Source organism: Fusarium solani (assembly GCF_023522795.1).
Source record: "Fusarium solani strain SB1 chromosome Unknown bctg00000009, whole genome shotgun sequence".
Lineage (NCBI taxonomy): Eukaryota > Fungi > Ascomycota > Sordariomycetes > Hypocreales > Nectriaceae > Fusarium > Fusarium solani.
In genome coordinates, this window is record NW_027072144.1 from 1,434,844 (window position 1) to 1,452,002 (window position 17,159).

General features: G+C 53.7%; 5 protein-coding genes across 5 annotated transcripts; 2 read left to right on the top strand and 3 right to left on the bottom strand.

The window, feature by feature from the left end:
- Positions 1-170: 170 nt before the first annotated feature.
- On the bottom strand, positions 171-1,352 carry MRS44_013499 (uncharacterized protein; the record flags this gene model as incomplete). Its single annotated transcript, XM_046277619.2, has 1 exon — positions 171-1,352. One exon carries the CDS (start codon positions 1,350-1,352, stop codon positions 171-173), a length of 1,182 nt encoding a protein of 393 aa, XP_046125798.2.
- Positions 1,353-1,836: 484 nt separating this feature from the next.
- On the top strand, positions 1,837-4,341 carry MRS44_013500 (uncharacterized protein; the record flags this gene model as incomplete). Its single annotated transcript, XM_065616971.1, has 2 exons — positions 1,837-2,095; positions 2,144-4,341. The coding sequence occupies 2 exons, from the start codon at positions 1,837-1,839 to the stop codon at positions 4,339-4,341; spliced, it is 2,457 nt and encodes an 818-aa protein (XP_065473043.1).
- A 97-nt stretch (positions 4,342-4,438) lies between these two features.
- Positions 4,439-5,174, bottom strand: MRS44_013501 (uncharacterized protein; the record flags this gene model as incomplete). Its single annotated transcript, XM_065616972.1, has 3 exons — positions 4,439-4,760; positions 4,819-4,845; positions 4,894-5,174. The coding sequence occupies 3 exons, from the start codon at positions 5,172-5,174 to the stop codon at positions 4,439-4,441; spliced, it is 630 nt and encodes a 209-aa protein (XP_065473044.1).
- A 1,391-nt stretch (positions 5,175-6,565) lies between these two features.
- Positions 6,566-8,182, bottom strand: MRS44_013502 (uncharacterized protein; the record flags this gene model as incomplete). The annotated part of the gene is made up of 4 exons (XM_065616973.1): positions 6,566-7,001; positions 7,059-7,227; positions 7,303-8,082; positions 8,140-8,182. The coding sequence occupies 4 exons, from the start codon at positions 8,180-8,182 to the stop codon at positions 6,566-6,568; spliced, it is 1,428 nt and encodes a 475-aa protein (XP_065473045.1).
- A 1,098-nt stretch (positions 8,183-9,280) lies between these two features.
- MRS44_013503 (uncharacterized protein) lies at positions 9,281-13,289 on the top strand (the record flags this gene model as incomplete). Its single annotated transcript, XM_065616974.1, has 2 exons — positions 9,281-9,416; positions 9,466-13,289. 2 exons carry the CDS (start codon positions 9,281-9,283, stop codon positions 13,287-13,289), a joined length of 3,960 nt encoding a protein of 1,319 aa, XP_065473046.1.
- Positions 13,290-17,159: the final 3,870 nt, after the last annotated feature.

The following is a 17,159-nucleotide window of genomic DNA, read 5'->3' on the forward strand; positions in this document are numbered from 1 at the left end:
GTATCGATTGAACTTGATTGTTATTGTTGAGATGAGAGTCCTTGTCGGGTTTATATCTCTAAATGATTCCATCCAGGACTTTGAACTCTAAGTCTAGGACTTTCAGACTGATGGTCTTAATCCTGAAGGGAAGGGGGATCCTCGGATTTCCAACAAGACCTATACATGGCTCAGTCCAGATTCCATATCATCTCCAGCTCCTCCACCATAGCTATTGCCTCTTTGAAACCCTGTCTGTTTCTGATATAGACCGCATCTAGCTCATAATCATATGTTACACCGTAGCGATTGAGCGCAGAGAGCCAGCAGTCTTTCAACGTCACCCCGTGAACTTGGGGCATCTGCTCGATTTTCTTCAACAGCGTCGTCCAACTAACCTTGTCATCCATCACCACTTCCCAAAGACTGATTTCCTCCAGTGTTGATTGATGGCGGAGAAGTAAGCCAGCCAGTTCCGATTCGGTGACTTCCAACCGGGCTAATTCCAGTTTCCGTAGCTGGGGGATTGACAATATGCTGTAAAGACATGGAGAAATAGTTTGGAGATCGAAGTCATTGCTGAAGGCCAAAGAAAAGTGCGCCAGGTGAGGAAAAAGACCAATGAAACGGGTAAGATTCTGGCTCCAGGTAGGGGCGGAATCATTCTCCTCGGAGGTTTTCTCAAACGGCGGAGAAGCAAGTAACTTTAGAGTCGTAAGGCTGGGAATGTCACTGCGACTCTCGGACTGCGCCATATGCTCCGGTGACAAGTCGAGTAGGTGGAAGCTGATTGGGGACTTGGTCTGGGGCCTATCTTCCTGACCAAGGTAGATGCACAATTCCTCTAGAGGAAGCTTGCTTGCATTTGCAGCCGTAAGCATGACATGCAACACATGCTTCACAAACCGTTCGCTACCAGCATCGTCATAACCTAGGCCTCTGTCGAGTTCACCTATTTCCCTTTCCAACCGCGCGGCGCCCCAAGGAATACATGCATCGGTCAGGAGGAGTGTTGTGCAGTTGCTGAGGCGACTCATGGCTCGTCCAAGTGCTTCGACATCCGGGCCTGATAGAAAGTCCTCTTGGGCATCGAAGTTTCGGCGGTATGTGGTTGCATAGGGTTGGTTGGGGGTGTCGTCGTCATCATCATCATCATTCTCTGGCCACATACTAAGCTCCCCGCTAGGCCACAAGTCAGGCCCATCCGGGTCTGGGTGTCCGGCCATAATGCTCCAGGGGCTTTGGCTTTCCCTCAGGTCGTCTTCTGGTTCCGGGAAGTGATCGGTGCAGAGTCCCAACGTGCGCACTTCCGGCCCCAACAAGGGGTGTTCTGAGATGTGGATAAGCGTGTTCAAGCTTTCCTTTTCCAGCATTACATAACGCGTCTGGAAGTATGTACGCGCGAATCGACTAAAAGTCTTTGCATTTATATCTCGGCACGTTTGTCGGAACGCACAGAGGTCATCGGCGGAGAGGTATCCTAGTATTAACTGGGTAGTCTCCACCGGAAGCGATAGGAGGGTAGTCATAACGTGGGACGGGCGTGAGGAGTCGAGAAACATTGATCAAAAACAAAGTCGAGCAAATTGGCTGGCGTTCGCGCGCCACGCGTTCTTCTTATGGTCTAAGCCGGTCGCGTCGCCTTGTTCATTGCCCCTGACCGGGGTATCCCAAACTTTACATGCAAAATGAGGGGATCAATGATGGGTTTAGGTCTTCGGTTGTGTCTGGAAGGGCACAGCCAACAAGATGACGAATAAAACGAAGTCTCCACTCAGCGCGCGAGGTCCCTGCTCTTGTCTGATGTGATATGATATGATAAGATAAGATACATAAACATCCGGCCATTCACAGGCCATGACGGATCAAAGATTTGCCGGCGGTTGCCCCGGTCTGGTTGCTAACCAGAAACGCGATGTCACAAACGCGACCTCGGTTCTTTCCTGTCTTTCTGAATGTGTCCCATCCGCCATGAGAAATGAATCGCAGTCCAAGGTTATTGAGGACAACCCTATTGGAAATGGCCTTGATGCCTTTTGTGCGTCCTTCAATTCGATATGCGAAGGCGCAGGTATCTCCTGCTGTCCAGACGCGTTAGACGAACTTGACCAAGAAGGTGTGGCGCCCAACACTTTGTTGCAGCACTACTCTAACTAGCCTCTAGATCTTCGAAACCTCACGCTCCCTCTCCTTTTCGCTCTACAAAGCCATACGGTCTCGGGCTTGCTCCTCACAAACACCGGTCGTGGCACCCTCCGAGGCGATCTCCTCAGACTCATTTCCGCTGCCGTCTCCGACGACTTTAATTTCGATCGCGTCAAACCTCTCCTGAAATCAGCCCTCACTAGCGAACCTGATACCCTAATCTGGGATCAAGTCTACGTCGCCGTTACCGAATCCACCCCGCCTCCCCGACCGATAGCCTCGTCCCTCCAACAGACCCCATGGCTGCGCAACACAAGCAGCTTCGCAAACTCATCCGAGCACCGCAAATACGTGGACGACGTGCTGAAAGAGGAGCTTGGGTCTATGTATGTCGGGCTCCGTCACTTTCACAACACGTACTTTGGAGGCGTGGTCGGCCTTGACGCAGTTTCCGAGGCGTTCTTTGACCAGTGCATCGAAGGCAGCGATCCACTCTTTGAGGACGGTTGGAAGGGATGGCCCGAGGACGCGAACCAGGACGACGTGCTGAGCTGGTTTTCCGACTTCAGCGACAAGCTAGCGGCATTCGCAGACGGCCACGGGTCAATCTCGACGCATCAACATCGACGACGGCCTCTTGCACAGCCCAACAAGCCAATTCAAGGTTCCACCGGAGAGCGCAAGCTGGACGTCGGTTTCGTCAAGGACACGAAGGCTGGAAAAGACTCGCGGTGCCACTGGTCGCAGATCTTGGTGCCTGGAGAGCTGAAGAGCAACCCATCCGCCGACAAAGCCTCGATGGCGTGGCTTGACCTGGGGAGGTACGCGAGGGAAGTGCTTACTGCGCAGGACACGCGTCGCTTCGTCTTAGGCTTTACCATCTGCGGGTCCCTCATGAGGGTATGGGCGTTTGACCGGCTCGGGGGCATCGCATCGGAGCAGTTCGACATTAACAAAGATGGGCGTCAGTTTGTGTCCACGATCCTTGGCTTTCTCTGGATGAACGAAGAGCAGCTAGGGTTCGACCCGACGATTATGACGGCAAACGGGGAGCGCTTCATCGAGGTCAACCGGAATGGTTCGACCGAGCGGATCATCATCGACAAGAAGATGCAGCGGGCGCCTTGCATAGCTGGTCGAGCGACGACATGTTGGAAAGCCCACCCCGAAGGACAGCCGGAGATGCTGCTTGTCATTAAGGATTCGTGGCAGTATCCGGAACGAGATGAAGAAGGCAAACTGCTACGCGAGGTGACTGGCAAGGGTGTCGTTAACGTAGCTCGGTACTATCACCACGAGACGGTCCAGATTCACGGGGAAGATGATGATATCCGGAATAACGTTCGAAGGGGGCTGGACATTACGCAAGCTGCAAACTACCGTCCGGAACGACCAATGCGGCGGAGCAACGTCGCGTCCGGCACATCGAGAGGGGATCGCGGCAGAGCCGGTGCCAGCAGGAAGCGGTCATCTAGCCAAATCGTTGCTCCTCTTCCTTCTAGCAAGCGGTCCTGTTCTGTGTCTCCAACAAAGGCCGCCAGCATAGTACCAAACCGGGTACATCGGCGTCTCATTGTCCGAGACTATGGAATGCCCATCTACAAGGCAAGCTCCCGGTCGGCTCTGCTTGCTGCGTTTGAGCGCTGCATCGAGGGACATGAGTCTCTGCACCGGGCAGGCTTGCTTCACCGAGACGTCTCGATCAACAATCTCATGATCAACGAGGATGACGACAATCCGTCGTGGCCTGCTTTTGTGATCGACCTTGACCTGGCCATCAAAGAGTCGCGAGAGGCTGCGTCAGGGGCAAAGGGGAAAACGGGAACACGGGCTTTCATGGCAATCGGGGCGCTACTGGGCGAGCAGCATTCCTTTATGCACGATCTCGAGTCGTTCTTCTGGGTGCTGTTCTGGATATGCATCCACTACAACGGGCCAGGCGAGAATAGAGTCGTCCAAGAGTTCGATAAGTGGAACTATGTTGATATGAAAGAGTTGGCAAAACTAAAGTTGGGTACCGTGGCGAAAGAGGGGATTTTCCTGGAGACAATCTCCGATAATTTCACGCAGCACTACGAGCCGCTTATCCCATTATTGAATGGGCTGCGAAAACTTGTTTTCCCTCGAGACAAGCCGTGGGAACGAGAGGATGAGAAGCTGTACTCTACAATAAGAGAGATCCTCCGGAGAGATTGGGAAGCTTATAGTACTGATTAGCGATGGGCAGAATAGCGCTGGCAACTAACTGTTTAAAACTTTTTAGGGCACCATCACACTAAGTCCCACGCAACCTCGCGCCAACCCGATCACACTTCTATGCGTGGATATCCGTGAAAGCACCGGCATCGGCTTCCAATGGACCAGCGGACTCATGCCAGCTGTTGTTTCCTCCGCTAGGTCTACCGACTGATCCATTTTCTGCCTGGCCTTCGTCCTCCACAGGAGCTTTAACATCTAGTGCTGCCTCTGGACCAGCCAAGGAAGTAAATATTAGCCATCTGTCTTGATCACTCGGTACCTGGCGACCAACAAGGACCGACTTACCCTGTTGTTTTGCCTGCTTCTCCTTCCGGTATGTATCAAGAAGCATGTCGTATGGCAGGGTTCGGCCGGCAACGGCACGTTTGGCACGCATACTGTGCCTCTTGCATGCCAGTGATCTGGCACACGGTTGACTGTTGGTTAACATTATACCGCATTGCAAGTCCAAGTCCACAGGGCCTGTTGCGAATAGTTAGTAAACTCGACAGAAGGGTCATTAAGAAACACTTGCCCCTGGGCTTGGGCACCTTGGCCTTCGGCTCATCCTTCTTCTTCTTGGTTTTGGGTCCCTTATCTGGATCGCCATCGGCCTTTCGCTTCCTACCCTCCTTGTCGTCGTCGGACTTGTCCCCGGCAGCCTCCTTGCCAGTTTTGCTCCCGGCGACTTTCTTGTCGGCTGCGATACCGTCGTCGTTGTCGTTGCAGTTGCAATCACCACCCTTGCCTTCACCCTTCTCCCCATCTTCCTTGCGTGCCTGCTCTTCTTGTCTTGCAGCCCTCTTTGCCATTTCTCTAGCCTCACGTGCTTCCTTTTTCCTCTACGCCTTTTCCTCCTTAAGTCGAAGACACCGCGCAATGTGCCCTTTGCCGCCGTCGCCAGCAGACTCTCTTTGCAGTGCTTGCACCGTCGTATATTGGGACTATCTAGGAGCGGCCGGCCGGTCGCAAACGTCCCGCGCGAGCTCCCATCCAGTTGCTTCACTACAGGTCCTGGAGAAGACGCCCCGGGGCAGGTGATGGGCTGTTTTTTGGGTCGTCTTTTGATCTAGTAGTCAGTCACCTGCGTCTTGAGGCCTGAGGATGTCTTAAACAGAGCGCGTTTCACAGTAGCAAGCGTTGGAATTGAGGTTGAAAGAGCCTTGCTCTTCTACAAAGGAAAGTGGCTGAAAAGCCGGATTTATCAGCCACCTAGTGCCCCACAATAGGGGCTGTTCTTGACCAATCAGAGGGAGAGGCGTCACGCAACACATATGGACTGGCATCCCATGACGCTCCAGGACGTCAATGCCTCCTCGGAAAGTGGAATGGGCCTTATCACTGCCCCCTGCTCTCCTGGGGGCGACAACACAGCAAAGTCAGTTCGCTCGTTGCAACTCACGGCCCTCGGCGAAGACATATCCCCCATCGCGACATGTTCTCGAGCCTCGATCAGTTAAAAATTTTACGTAAGCAGAAAAAAACAGCTATCTTTGGACGTGCGGGGGCAAGCAGTTGTTTGCGTGGGATGAATCCAATGGATCATGAAGTTCAAAACGTCACGCAAGATGGAGATTGACTCGTGTACTGGGTATAGTATACTATCGGGGTTCTCTGCTTCTTTGCATATCTAGCGGGAAGATGGTAGGTAGGTAGGTTTTATTACGCCCAGGAGAACTAATCTCATAGAGCCGCTGGATACGCTAAGCCAATTACACTTCCGCCGTCTTGATCCCAACCACAAAGGGAAAGCCCAGACTTCTCTCTCCCATTCGTTTTGTTCCAGCCTCGGATCTCTGCGGTTGTGTTGTGTTGCGGCCAGAGTTGCGCGTCCGGGGGCGCGGAGTCTAAAAGCGCGCACGGGCGCCTCTGTAGCGGGCGCCGGCCACCGTGAAAGACAATAACGCTAGGAAAAAAGAAGAAGGGGAAAAAGAAAAGAAGAAGAAAAAGAAGAAGAAAAAGGAAGGACCACAAAGCACATAGAATGCCTAGCTCACTAGGAACAAGAAAGAGAAAATCCATAGTAAACCAACCCAAGTCCGTCGAAAAGCCATTCAGTAATCTACACGCACAAGTTCTAGATGAGAGAATCGATTGAAGAAAAGGGCCTTCTCATCTCCCCATCAACTTCATGGGCCGAGCATGAAAGGGACGAGGACCGGGGCATCAAAGTTCATGTGTCCGGTTCCGAGGTAGTATGTCCTCATCCGCCTCTCTTGGGCAAAATACTGCCTAAGCCATGAAGAACCTCCATAACAGGCATATCCCTCGTCCCTGCGGCAGTCTTCTCCTTCTCTTCTCGTTGACGCAAACGCAGGGCACTAATGCTGAGAACCTTGTCCGCCTCTTTTCCTGCAAGAAAAACCCGCTGCTCGAGCTTATGAACGGCATCGGCGAGTTGGTCAATCTGGAATTCGAGCAACGACTGTATGGTACCCAATCGGGATTCCGTTTTTGTCCGAACTGCGTTGAAAGATGCAGCTTCGTCTGTCAGCAGTCCCCTGATCTTGCCTTCGTCGGGATCCAGAAAATCGAAATCGGGCAGAGCAACAGGCCCATTTTCACCTTTGGGGAAGAGAGGTGGTACATCGAGTAGCGGCTTTCTTTTTGCCTGCCACGCCTTCTTCTCCTCTTGCAGTCTATCCAAAATCAGAACTTGTAGTCTCAGGATAAAACACCAGTTATCTTATACACACCTTTTAACGTTCATCTCCAGTTGAACCCGTTTCTCATCCAGCTCCATGTTCCTGGGATTAGCCCGCAGGACCACAGGGGCCTTTGGCATGTCGTCTTCCCTACTAAACCAGTCCGAGAGCTCGGACCGAGACGAGAAGTCCTTGCGAAGCTGGTCTTGGATAGCACGGGCTGCTCAGTGTTAGCAAGCTGGGCCCCTGGAACAGGATCTGCAGAAAGATGGGCAGATACATCTCGACTACTCACCACCTAGAATAGCATTTGACCTTGGCGTTCCGCGAGGAGGCTTCTCTGTCAAAGAACGTTCACTACACCAGATCAATAGCTGCTTCATCCGGCGAGGCTCCGTCAGGCCTTCGGCTTCAATGTGTTTGTAGAACTCGGCCGGGTTGACTTCCCGGTGTGGTATGGCCGTCTGGCCACTCTCGATCAAGGAACTGGCCCTTCGCCCTCTCATGCCCAAGCTGCTACGTCGGTTGGTGTTGCCCTTCTTTCGCATCTCCTTGTTCCGGTTGATGACGGGCGTGTCGCTCATCGCGAGGGCGACTGTGCTCGATTGCACCGACGGTTCGTTCTGCTGTGACTGATCCGGCTCTGGGGACCCGCGAGGAGGCGCCTTTGCGCGACCTCCACGTTTATGACGTGCGCCATTTGTCTGCGCAACAGCAACTGACCCTGGCGCGGGAGCTGCCTCTTCCAACTTTTCTCCCAATAGTCGTACGTTCCTCCTGCTTCGTCCCTCGACAATTTCGAGTGAGGACTCTTCGTTTGACACATCTGCGCTTGCCTTTCGTCTCGTAGACTTCCTCGTCGCAGGCTTTGCCGCTGCAAACGTTTCATTCGTCCTCACGCCCTTCCCCTCCGGAATGCTCCCATTGATCGCCGAGCCCCCAGTAGCGCGCGGTCCCGCTGACGTCCGGCTCCCCACCCCCTCAAACTTCTTGACGGGTTCCGGCTCCTTTACCTTCTCCCTCTTTGAATTGCGGGTAAACTGGAAGTCACCGTCCTGTTCAAAATCGGCAGCTGCTAGATTACATTCAGCGCGCCATCCCTACTATGGTTCGTCGTTCTACCCACACCTACCGATAAGGCGCTTGCCCGATCGTCGCGCTGGATGATTGCTCATGCTGATAACTTGAAGCGACCTCCGAGCTCCCACCAGCGTCGTCATGAGTAGGTGCGCATTCGGGAATGTTGTTGCACTCTAGCACGATGGATGTGGGAGGAGACACCGTCGCGGGAAAACGGTCATGGTGGAGGCTGCTCCGTCCTAACCTGTCGGTGGGCCGCGTGGACCCCTGAAGCACGCGTCGTGTCGTGGCACACATGTACCGACGAGGGCAAAAACCATTGCTGAACGTGGTAGGTGCTATTCTGTTTGAATTCGCGACGGGCTCTGTCGGGCATTAGCTTCGTCCAGAGGTTCTCGACTTGCAACCCAGTGGGGACGGACGAAGACGATAATTTTGTTTATATGAGCTACGATTGTAAAAGGCTAGGTACCTATCGGGCTTACGCCTGAATCCCTCCTTTGTTGAGCTTTGCGTCTAAGGGGCTAGCCGTTTTAGGGTTTGTTCGTTCTGGGCCTTCGACCAGTTACAACGAAGTTGGCCCAGAGCCCGCCCGGCCCTGGACGCCCTCGGGAGAATTGAGATGGGTCGGTCGCACTGAGCGTGCCAGAAGGGCAAGAACACTAGGTAGAAAACAATGAACAGGAATAGTGTGTTCGTTGGTTGGCTGCTGTCGAAAGTGCTGGGTAATCTTGAAGCACGCAGGTCGATTACTGAGCCACAACCCACGTAATGATATAGAGCATCAGTCCAATCAATCTGATCAAATTTGAGTCAAAGGTTGCCAGTGACCATCAGAGACAATAGTTTTTATTGGAAATGTCCTCGACCTTGGTCGAGGCATGAGCTTGGCAGAGGTGCGCGAAGCGGCCTGTCAAGCCTGGGCGTGATTGTACTTGCCGAAGGAGCTGACACGTGACGCGCTAGGCAACACCACCCTGATGACTGCCTGGGTGGCGAGAAGATGGCCGAGACAAACCATACATGGACGTTAGTATTGCTAAGAACAACGAGGCTTTCGTACTGGGCTGTCAAAATCGATCCGACGACGGAACGCGCTCGAACGACGACGCGTCGACCACGTCCAATGGACCAGGCGAGCTCGGCGCCGGCTTTCGAGATACGGACGAGGTGATATCGGAGGGCGACACACCATGACCCGACTGGTGTCGAGTTCGAAATCTAGGAAGCCTCGTCTTGTTTCAAGATCCCAGCAGTTTCTCGCTCCTATCTCCATCGCCGCTGATCGCTCAGCCCGACAAGATACTCCTACCCAACGCGCCAATCTCGGTAAGTGCACGGGTGCTACAGAGACAATCCATGTTGACTTAGGGTCCAGGCACATCGAGGTCGGATCTTGGCAAGACACATGCGCAAGGCGCCTCACCCAAGAATCCGACCCTGACCCCGGCCCCGACTCCGACCCAGACCCAGACCCAGACCCAGACCCGACCGCTTCGCGCGAGAAGCCCCGAGTCCGGCGACCTCAACGCCGACAGTGTGGCGTATCTGGACCTTCCTGATCATACCATTGCCTCCTCCGGCTCGCTACCGTTCGGCAGCGATGGGAAACTCTGGGGCAAAGATTGCGCATCTCGACCAAAGCCAGCTGCGTCAAGCAGTAAAGACAGGCAGAGCAAAGGGACCAGCGTGGAAGAATCCAGCGATTCGGGCGACTTTCCAGACATCTATCGGCTTCTCGGTACCTCTCCTCCTGCTCCGAGCCCTCGAGGTCAATCTGGAAAATGTGGAAGAGGCGGCGGATCGTGCCGCACGGAAACACACCGAACCCGCGATGGGAGCAAGCATCCTCTTTCGGCCGAAATTCTACCCGCCAGCGAGGAGGACAGAGATGCCATAGCATCGCCGTCAAGACGTGTGCACGGTCAGTTTGCCCGCGAGCGACAATCCCAGCAGGAGACGGTACCCATCACTGGCACTCGACCTTCCCCAAAGAAGGCATCAAGCTCTTTGGAAAGGTCTGATGCAAGATCGGAAGCTTCCGACGCCGTTCATCAGACTCGATCGCTTCCACAGCTCACAGATGGCAGGGATGAACCGTTCATTCCCGAGCCCCGCGACAAGTTTTTGATGACGCCTCCTGACAATAGTTCGATCGCTCTCTTGGAGATCCCCACGACTAGCACAACAGAATCGGGTACGCACATAGCGCTGACACCCGTGCCTCCGGCCCCGGCGGACGTTGCTTCACCCTCACAATGCCAATTGTGTCCTGCAAATGCGGCTTCCAGAGCGCACGCCGTGGCGACGAGCAGCAGCTCGCAGACCATCGAGGCGACCCCCGAGGGTTCGTCCGCCGAGCGTCCCCGTAAGCCTCCTTCCCAGTCGAGTCGAGTGCCGGCTCTTCTGTATCAGCTGAGGTCGGAACCGTCGGCCTTGACCAGATGGAGTGAGTTGATGGACAAGCTCATTGAGCAAAACGGTGCAAAGTTCATGAAAGCGATGAGCGAACGCTGGCCGAAGGAAAAAAGAAGCGAGGTCAAGTCGGAAAAGGAGCGATTGTTACGACGACAGAAGGCCATCAGGGATCTCGCTGCGACGGCGGATGAGTACAGGGCGCTTTGTAGGAACCGTGAAGAGCTTGCCCAAACCATTACCCAGGCCTACGTCCAAGGCCTTGACACAGATGGGGACGAGGTTCGACTTGACGACCTCACTGATGAAATCCATGCGGTGGAACAGGGCATTGTCGAAACAATCGATGGTAGTGGGCTGGACGTAGCTGGCTTTCTTGAGACCTTCCGGGAACCAACCTCCGGCACCCCTCCTGCACCATCGGTCGTGATGGGCGGTCAGCACATGCTTCAGAACTGCGTCACCGTGTCCGCATCTGTGGCGTCGAAGGATGCCATACCGGCAAGAGAGACGGGTGCACCATGCCGGCCAGAGCCGGCAACGACGCCCTCGGCGGTGAACTCCATGCTTGTGGATGCAGGAGGGCTGGATGCTGATGATGACGGCTTCTCCGATCTGGATGAACCTCAGCCCCAGCCGGCGCCCAGAGCTGCCAGCAACCTGGTACCAGATAGTCAGGCAAGGCCTCAGGCGATACATCACCTCCCCGACGACGTTGAATTCAGCGAATTTAACGACGACGAGGAGATGCTTGCTTTTGCACAAGATTACGAGGCTCGTCAGACCCATGCTCCCGTCTCGCAAGACTTTGGAGAAGCCTCCTCGGGGTCGGAGACATTTACCAACGGCGGAGCTGTTGCAGAGTCTCGAGCCACGTCAAGGAAGCCACTGCCTTCGGTGACGCCAGGATCAATCCCCGCTGACCTGATGAAACACCCATGGTCACCTGAAGTCCGAAGGATGCTCAAAGACCGGTTCGGAATGGAAGAGTTCCGTCATAATCAGCTTGAGGCGATCAATGCCACATTGGGGGGTAAAGATGCCTTCGTGCTGATGCCAACGGGTGGCGGCAAGTCCCTGTGCTATCAATTACCGGCTATTGTCAAGACTGGCAAGACTCAGGGTGTCACCGTAGTGGTGTCGCCGCTGCTCAGCTTGATGCAGGATCAGGTCGACCACATGAAAAGACTGGGCATTCAGGCTGTCGCGTTCCATGGCGAGTGCCCTGCCGAATACAGGAGGCAAGTGATGGCTGCGTTCGAGGAGGGAAGCCCGGAGGATTATGTTGAGCTCCTGTATGTTACGCCCGAGATGGTGAGCAAGAGCACTGCTTTCAACAATGGGATGCAAACTCTGCATGGTAGAGGCAAGCTTGCGCGCATCGTCATTGATGAGGCCCACTGCATCAGTCAATGGGGCCACGATTTCCGACCAGACTACAAGGCGCTGGGCCAAGTCCGCCAGAGATACCCTGGCGTGCCGGTCATGGCTCTCACAGCGACGGCAACACAGAATGTCATCGCCGACATTAGGCACAATCTCGGGATGGACAGGTGCCAAACGTTTTCGCAGAGCTTCAATCGCCCAAACCTGTATTACGAAGTTCGCCCAAAGACGACAAACGATAAGACGATAGACAGCATTGCCTCGCTGATCAGACTGCAATACCGGAATCAGAGCGGGATTGTTTACACCATCTCTCGGAAGAATGCAGAAAAGGTTGCGGAGAGCCTGACGAAACAGGGGATAGTGGCCAGGCATTACCATGCACACGTGGACCCTCGGGAAAAGGTGGAGGTGCAGGATGGTTGGCAAAGGGGTCAGGTCAAGGTTGTCGTTGCTACTGTTGCGTTCGGTATGGGCATAGACAAGCCAGATGTGAGATTCGTCATGCATCATGGACTTCCAAAGAGCTTGGAAGGATACTACCAGGAGACTGGTCGCGCAGGTCGAGACGGCAACCCGTCGGACTGCATTCTCTTCTACGGCAAGGGGGATATAAGGGTTCTGAAGAAGCTGATCGCCGACGGCGAAGGGAGCAAGGAACAGAAGGAGCGGCAGATGTCTATGTTGAACCGTGTCACAGCGTTCTGCGACAACAGGTCTGATTGCCGGCGCGCTGAAATTCTTCGATATTTCGGCGAGGAATTCACCGCGGGACAGTGCCGCAAGACGTGCGACAACTGCAAGGCGGGCTTGATCTTTGAGCAGCAGGACTTTTCCGAGCACGCGATTGCTGCCATCCGCGTCGTCCAGGCACAGGGCCGGATTACAGCGGTGCAATGCGCCGACATCCTGATGGGGAAGAAGTACCCGCCCTATGCGGCTCATCTCTCGGACAACTGGTATGGCATGGCAAAGAGCCTTAAGAAGCATGAGCTCATCCGAGTTATCGACAAACTGTCCGCCGAGAAGGTATTCGATGAGAACAACCACGTTGGGAATCACGGCATGGCAATCCAGTACATGAAACTCGGAGCGACACACCGCCTATTTCTCTCAGGACAGCGGAAGCTGATGCTGTCGATTCAAGTATCGGAAGACGGGGCGACTGACAGCAGGCTAGTCAAATGGCCGAGGATGTCCGACGGGAGCGGTGAAGGTAACGTGCAATGTTCGGGGAGTAAGAAACGGGCCGGCAAGAACTGGACAGGTGGAGTGGCAAAGCGGAAGTGTACCGACTCCGGCCGCAAGGCTGGCAGCTCTTCGACGGCAGCCATGACGATCAGCAGCGTGACAAACGGGAAGATGCAGCGAAAGAGCGGCATCAAGGTGATGCCATTGTAGGGAAAGAGCCCGAGACTTTACGCTGAAGCTCAGGCTTGGCCAAGGGTACTCGCTTATTTGGGGGGCCCTTCCGTCCGGCGATGACCCTCTGGAAGAGTCACTGATTAGGAAAAGGGGCTCTTGGTTAGGAAAGCGGAGGTAGTTGCCAATTTACCCAATTTAGTATCGCCTAGATGTAGTTTCATGAAGAGGGCATGCGTGAGAACTGTGACCGATGCGACTGCCTTGTGTTTGTATAGAGACGCAAGGATGATGTCGACCGCTGTTGACCTGCTGATCGCCATTCCTCCTTTGACGCCATGGATTTGCTTTGACTAGCCACACTGATCTCTCCAGCAGTCGGGTAAATGATGCATGCCGCGTAACAACCGGTTCCCAATCCTGAGCCACCGCCGAGTCAGGTTGGCTCGAATATTACAGAAAGTCCCCAAAGCACTATGAAATCAGACCAGGTTGAAATAGTAGTAAGTAGCATCCACCAACGACCGAACCCGTGCTTGCCCTGCTGCAGCAAGGCTGAATTGACTGAAGTGTGCGGCCTCGATGTTCATCAACCCAGACAATGCAGGATCATCAACGATAGGATGTCCAGTTTACTCCCAAACTACCGTGGATCGCGAGAGTCGCATGTCAGTGCTTCTTCTCTTCCAGGGCCGGCAATAGCTAGTTCGAAGTCGGCCAACATATGAAACGACATAGGAAGGAAGACCACAAGCGAGACATGCTTCCACATGCCGCCCACGGGCGAAAGTCTAGAGTTTGTGCCTTGGGAAGTAAAACTTCCGCTGCTAACAGGTCCTTGGCTGGAGACAAGTCAAAGGCCATCCGTTTCCAGAAATAATTTGCATAATATTACGCGGGCGCTGACTGGACTGGCTTTGCCGCATAGCTTTGTGACGTATGCTGGCTATCACTAATCACAAATACATCTGTCTCCATCTACCCGCTACCTAGGTGGCCGAAGATGATGACTTATACTTCGCCTCGAATGTACTCCTTTTCAGTCCGGTTCACTATCTTTCCAATCACCAGGACCGCCAATTCTTCCAGATTCCTAGCCGCATATCCTTTTCTAAATTCGACGTTCTCCCAACAGACTTCCCTTCGGCTGCCATCCTGCAGGCAGTATCTGCTACTGTTTACAAAATATATGTAAACATGTCTGCTGGGATCGCCTTGGAGCGGTGGCTGACTTGTGCCCTTCAAAACACCCACTTCGTAGAGTTCGTTGTTTAGTTGCAACCGACGCTTACGCTGCTGAGTGATTCTCTTGATCCGTGAGTCAGCTCGTTGCTGTTTTTTCTGTTTTTCCTGTTTCTGCATCCCGTTGGACTGCACAGCCACTGTCCTGACTGTGATGGCCTTAGATTGCTTCGCCTATTGTGAGTCATCCTCTTCAACACTTTGCAGCGGTTATGGATATACCTGGGCTGAAGCCTAGAAGCTATCGAGTCCAAATAAACAATCGATTCAGGTGGTGGCACAAAGCGGGGTTTTCTTACATGATCTCAACCCCCCATAACAGGATGCGTATCAAGGCGACACAAACCTCCAAGCCGGCCACAACAGGTAAGATTACGCTATTCGAGAGCTGCTGGTGTCTATAGAGGCTAGTCGACAAGCGCAGATAGAGAGGTTAGAGAAAGAGAAAAGCGGGAAATCGGAGGCCAGCTCGCTGACATCGTTGACGAGGTGGGGTGCCGCGGATGAGCATTGATCCGAGAGGCTTCGGCTTTGCGCTGGGCCCCGCCATTCAGTATTCGGTCCTATAGCACAGAATGCGAGGCTAAGTCAGATTCGATGAAAGAGACTAACGTAAGTACGAATCGATTGATATTTGAAGTATTGCAACGCTAGCAGTTTAAGGAAATGTTCTGTCGTTCTCCCCCCTGGTTCGATTACTCTACACCCGACCTGCTGCCCAACTCTCTCCTGTTAACATTTTCCCTTGGCACCCGCTGTTAGCATTCTGCTAGGGCGAAAATATTTGCAGGCCAAAATGGCAGCAAGCGCAGTTGTAGAGCTAACGGGACTCTAACAGATGCCAAAAGAGAGGGATTCAGAGAGTTGACCTTTCTCTGTGACGCCTGTTCCCAACGACACTAAGCTTCGCGAGCTCTTGGCATCGCCTTTAGGCGCTCTTTCCTATGTAGTATTTCCGGCTTCTTTGAGCCTCGACTTTCCGGCTTTGCGAGCCTTAGACACTCTCGGCCCCGTGCCCTCGACTTCCCGTACGACCGACCTCGGCAGCCCCGGCTGCCCAGACAACACCAGCAGCCGCCAGCTACTCGACCACTTGGGCCCTCTCAGGCCCTCAACGTACAGGGCCTCAATCACTCCTTGTCTTCCGTAGCTTCATGCTGCGTGACCGACCTCTGCAGTTATGCACTGCCCAGAGATTTTCTTCCTTCTGCAGCTACGGCTGCTGCCTGGAGTACAACCGGGCTCGACATTTCTGTCTCACCGCCTCGAGATAGCACAGACACAAACCGCTAGGTCGAAGTCGTGAGCCCTGCCCTGGGATAAGGGTTCTCTGATTGACATTCCCACTCGATACCCTTGGAACTTGCCACAGTTTCGTTCGAAGTAGGCTTGGTCGGATTCCTCATCATACATCTCACAATTACTACCGTTCTTGCTGGGCTTATTACTCCGCATACCTGACTCTTTGATGCGCTCACAGGTATTCCCTTCCTTCAAGACAAGCGTGATAGCAACCCTAGACCAAAACGACCCAGAATCATTCTTGAGGCGTCAAAATATACATGCATACATCCCTGAGGCGTCGAGAAAGTTGTGTCTGGAAATCACTGGGCGGTTTTGTAGAGCAGCGTGCCACCGAACGTAAAGTTCAAGATCGACGACATCGACAAGGAGTGGACTTGGGGTTTTTGGGTGGGTTGGCTGACGAAATGACAAATTGATTGGCAGCTCCTGATTTGACTAGGAACCTCATGCCGAGTAGCTACGCTGACCTGCAGGACGTCGATATATTCTCGTAGTCAGACGGCAACACGCTTACCAAAGACCATGCTCTTCGAAATTGAGTGTATTCACTACCTACACAATCCGCTTCGTCCGTACTTCTTCCAACAGAATGTTATCCTCAACCGTTAGGAGGACCTAGTCTCGGTCTTTCGAGTATACCCTGATGCCAACAGTGCAAACTGCATTCCAAGGATCAGACAACTCCTCTTCGTCCGAGTCGCAAAGATCATCGCTCGAAGATTCACTGAACTTGCGCCGCCTCTGTCCCTTTTGACGAGGGTGCGCTGCCGCCTATGAAGGCTTGCCTATATCGTCGTCTCTTGGTTCATGGGTCATGTCGTCGCTGCTGTATAGCGCCTCCCAATCGTCCACCGGCGAGTCCGAAGAGTCCTCCGCTGCGTCGTGCAAGGGTTGTACTCTATCTCTATCCCTGTACAGAGATCCGACGCTATGGGCTTTCTCCGACGGACCGACGCGGACGGATTTGCGACAATGTCACTTCTTGTCTCCTTGACCAAGCCCATTTTCTTCTCAGTTGACTTGGGCTTCTGCCAGTAATGCCATCTATGACAAAGGGTTTTCCTTCCTTTCCACGGGCGCACGGCAAAGAGAGCGCCTACAGGGTGATGTGCTGGGAACTATGCAAATCTTTCGCCAAGACCTTGCCGCTATTGCTGCTCGTTTCGAGCCCCTCATTCAGAACGATACTCCCGGGACCTTTGTCATTACTCTCCACATTCTCCGGCTCCTCCTGTTTGGATGAAGCGATTTCTTCCTTCCAGGCCAACTTCTTCCACCCCGCTCCGTGGGTCATCGGGAACGGCTGGCTCAGACTCCAGACTTCGCCGCCGACTTTTCTCCAGGTTCTTCTTATTTTATTTC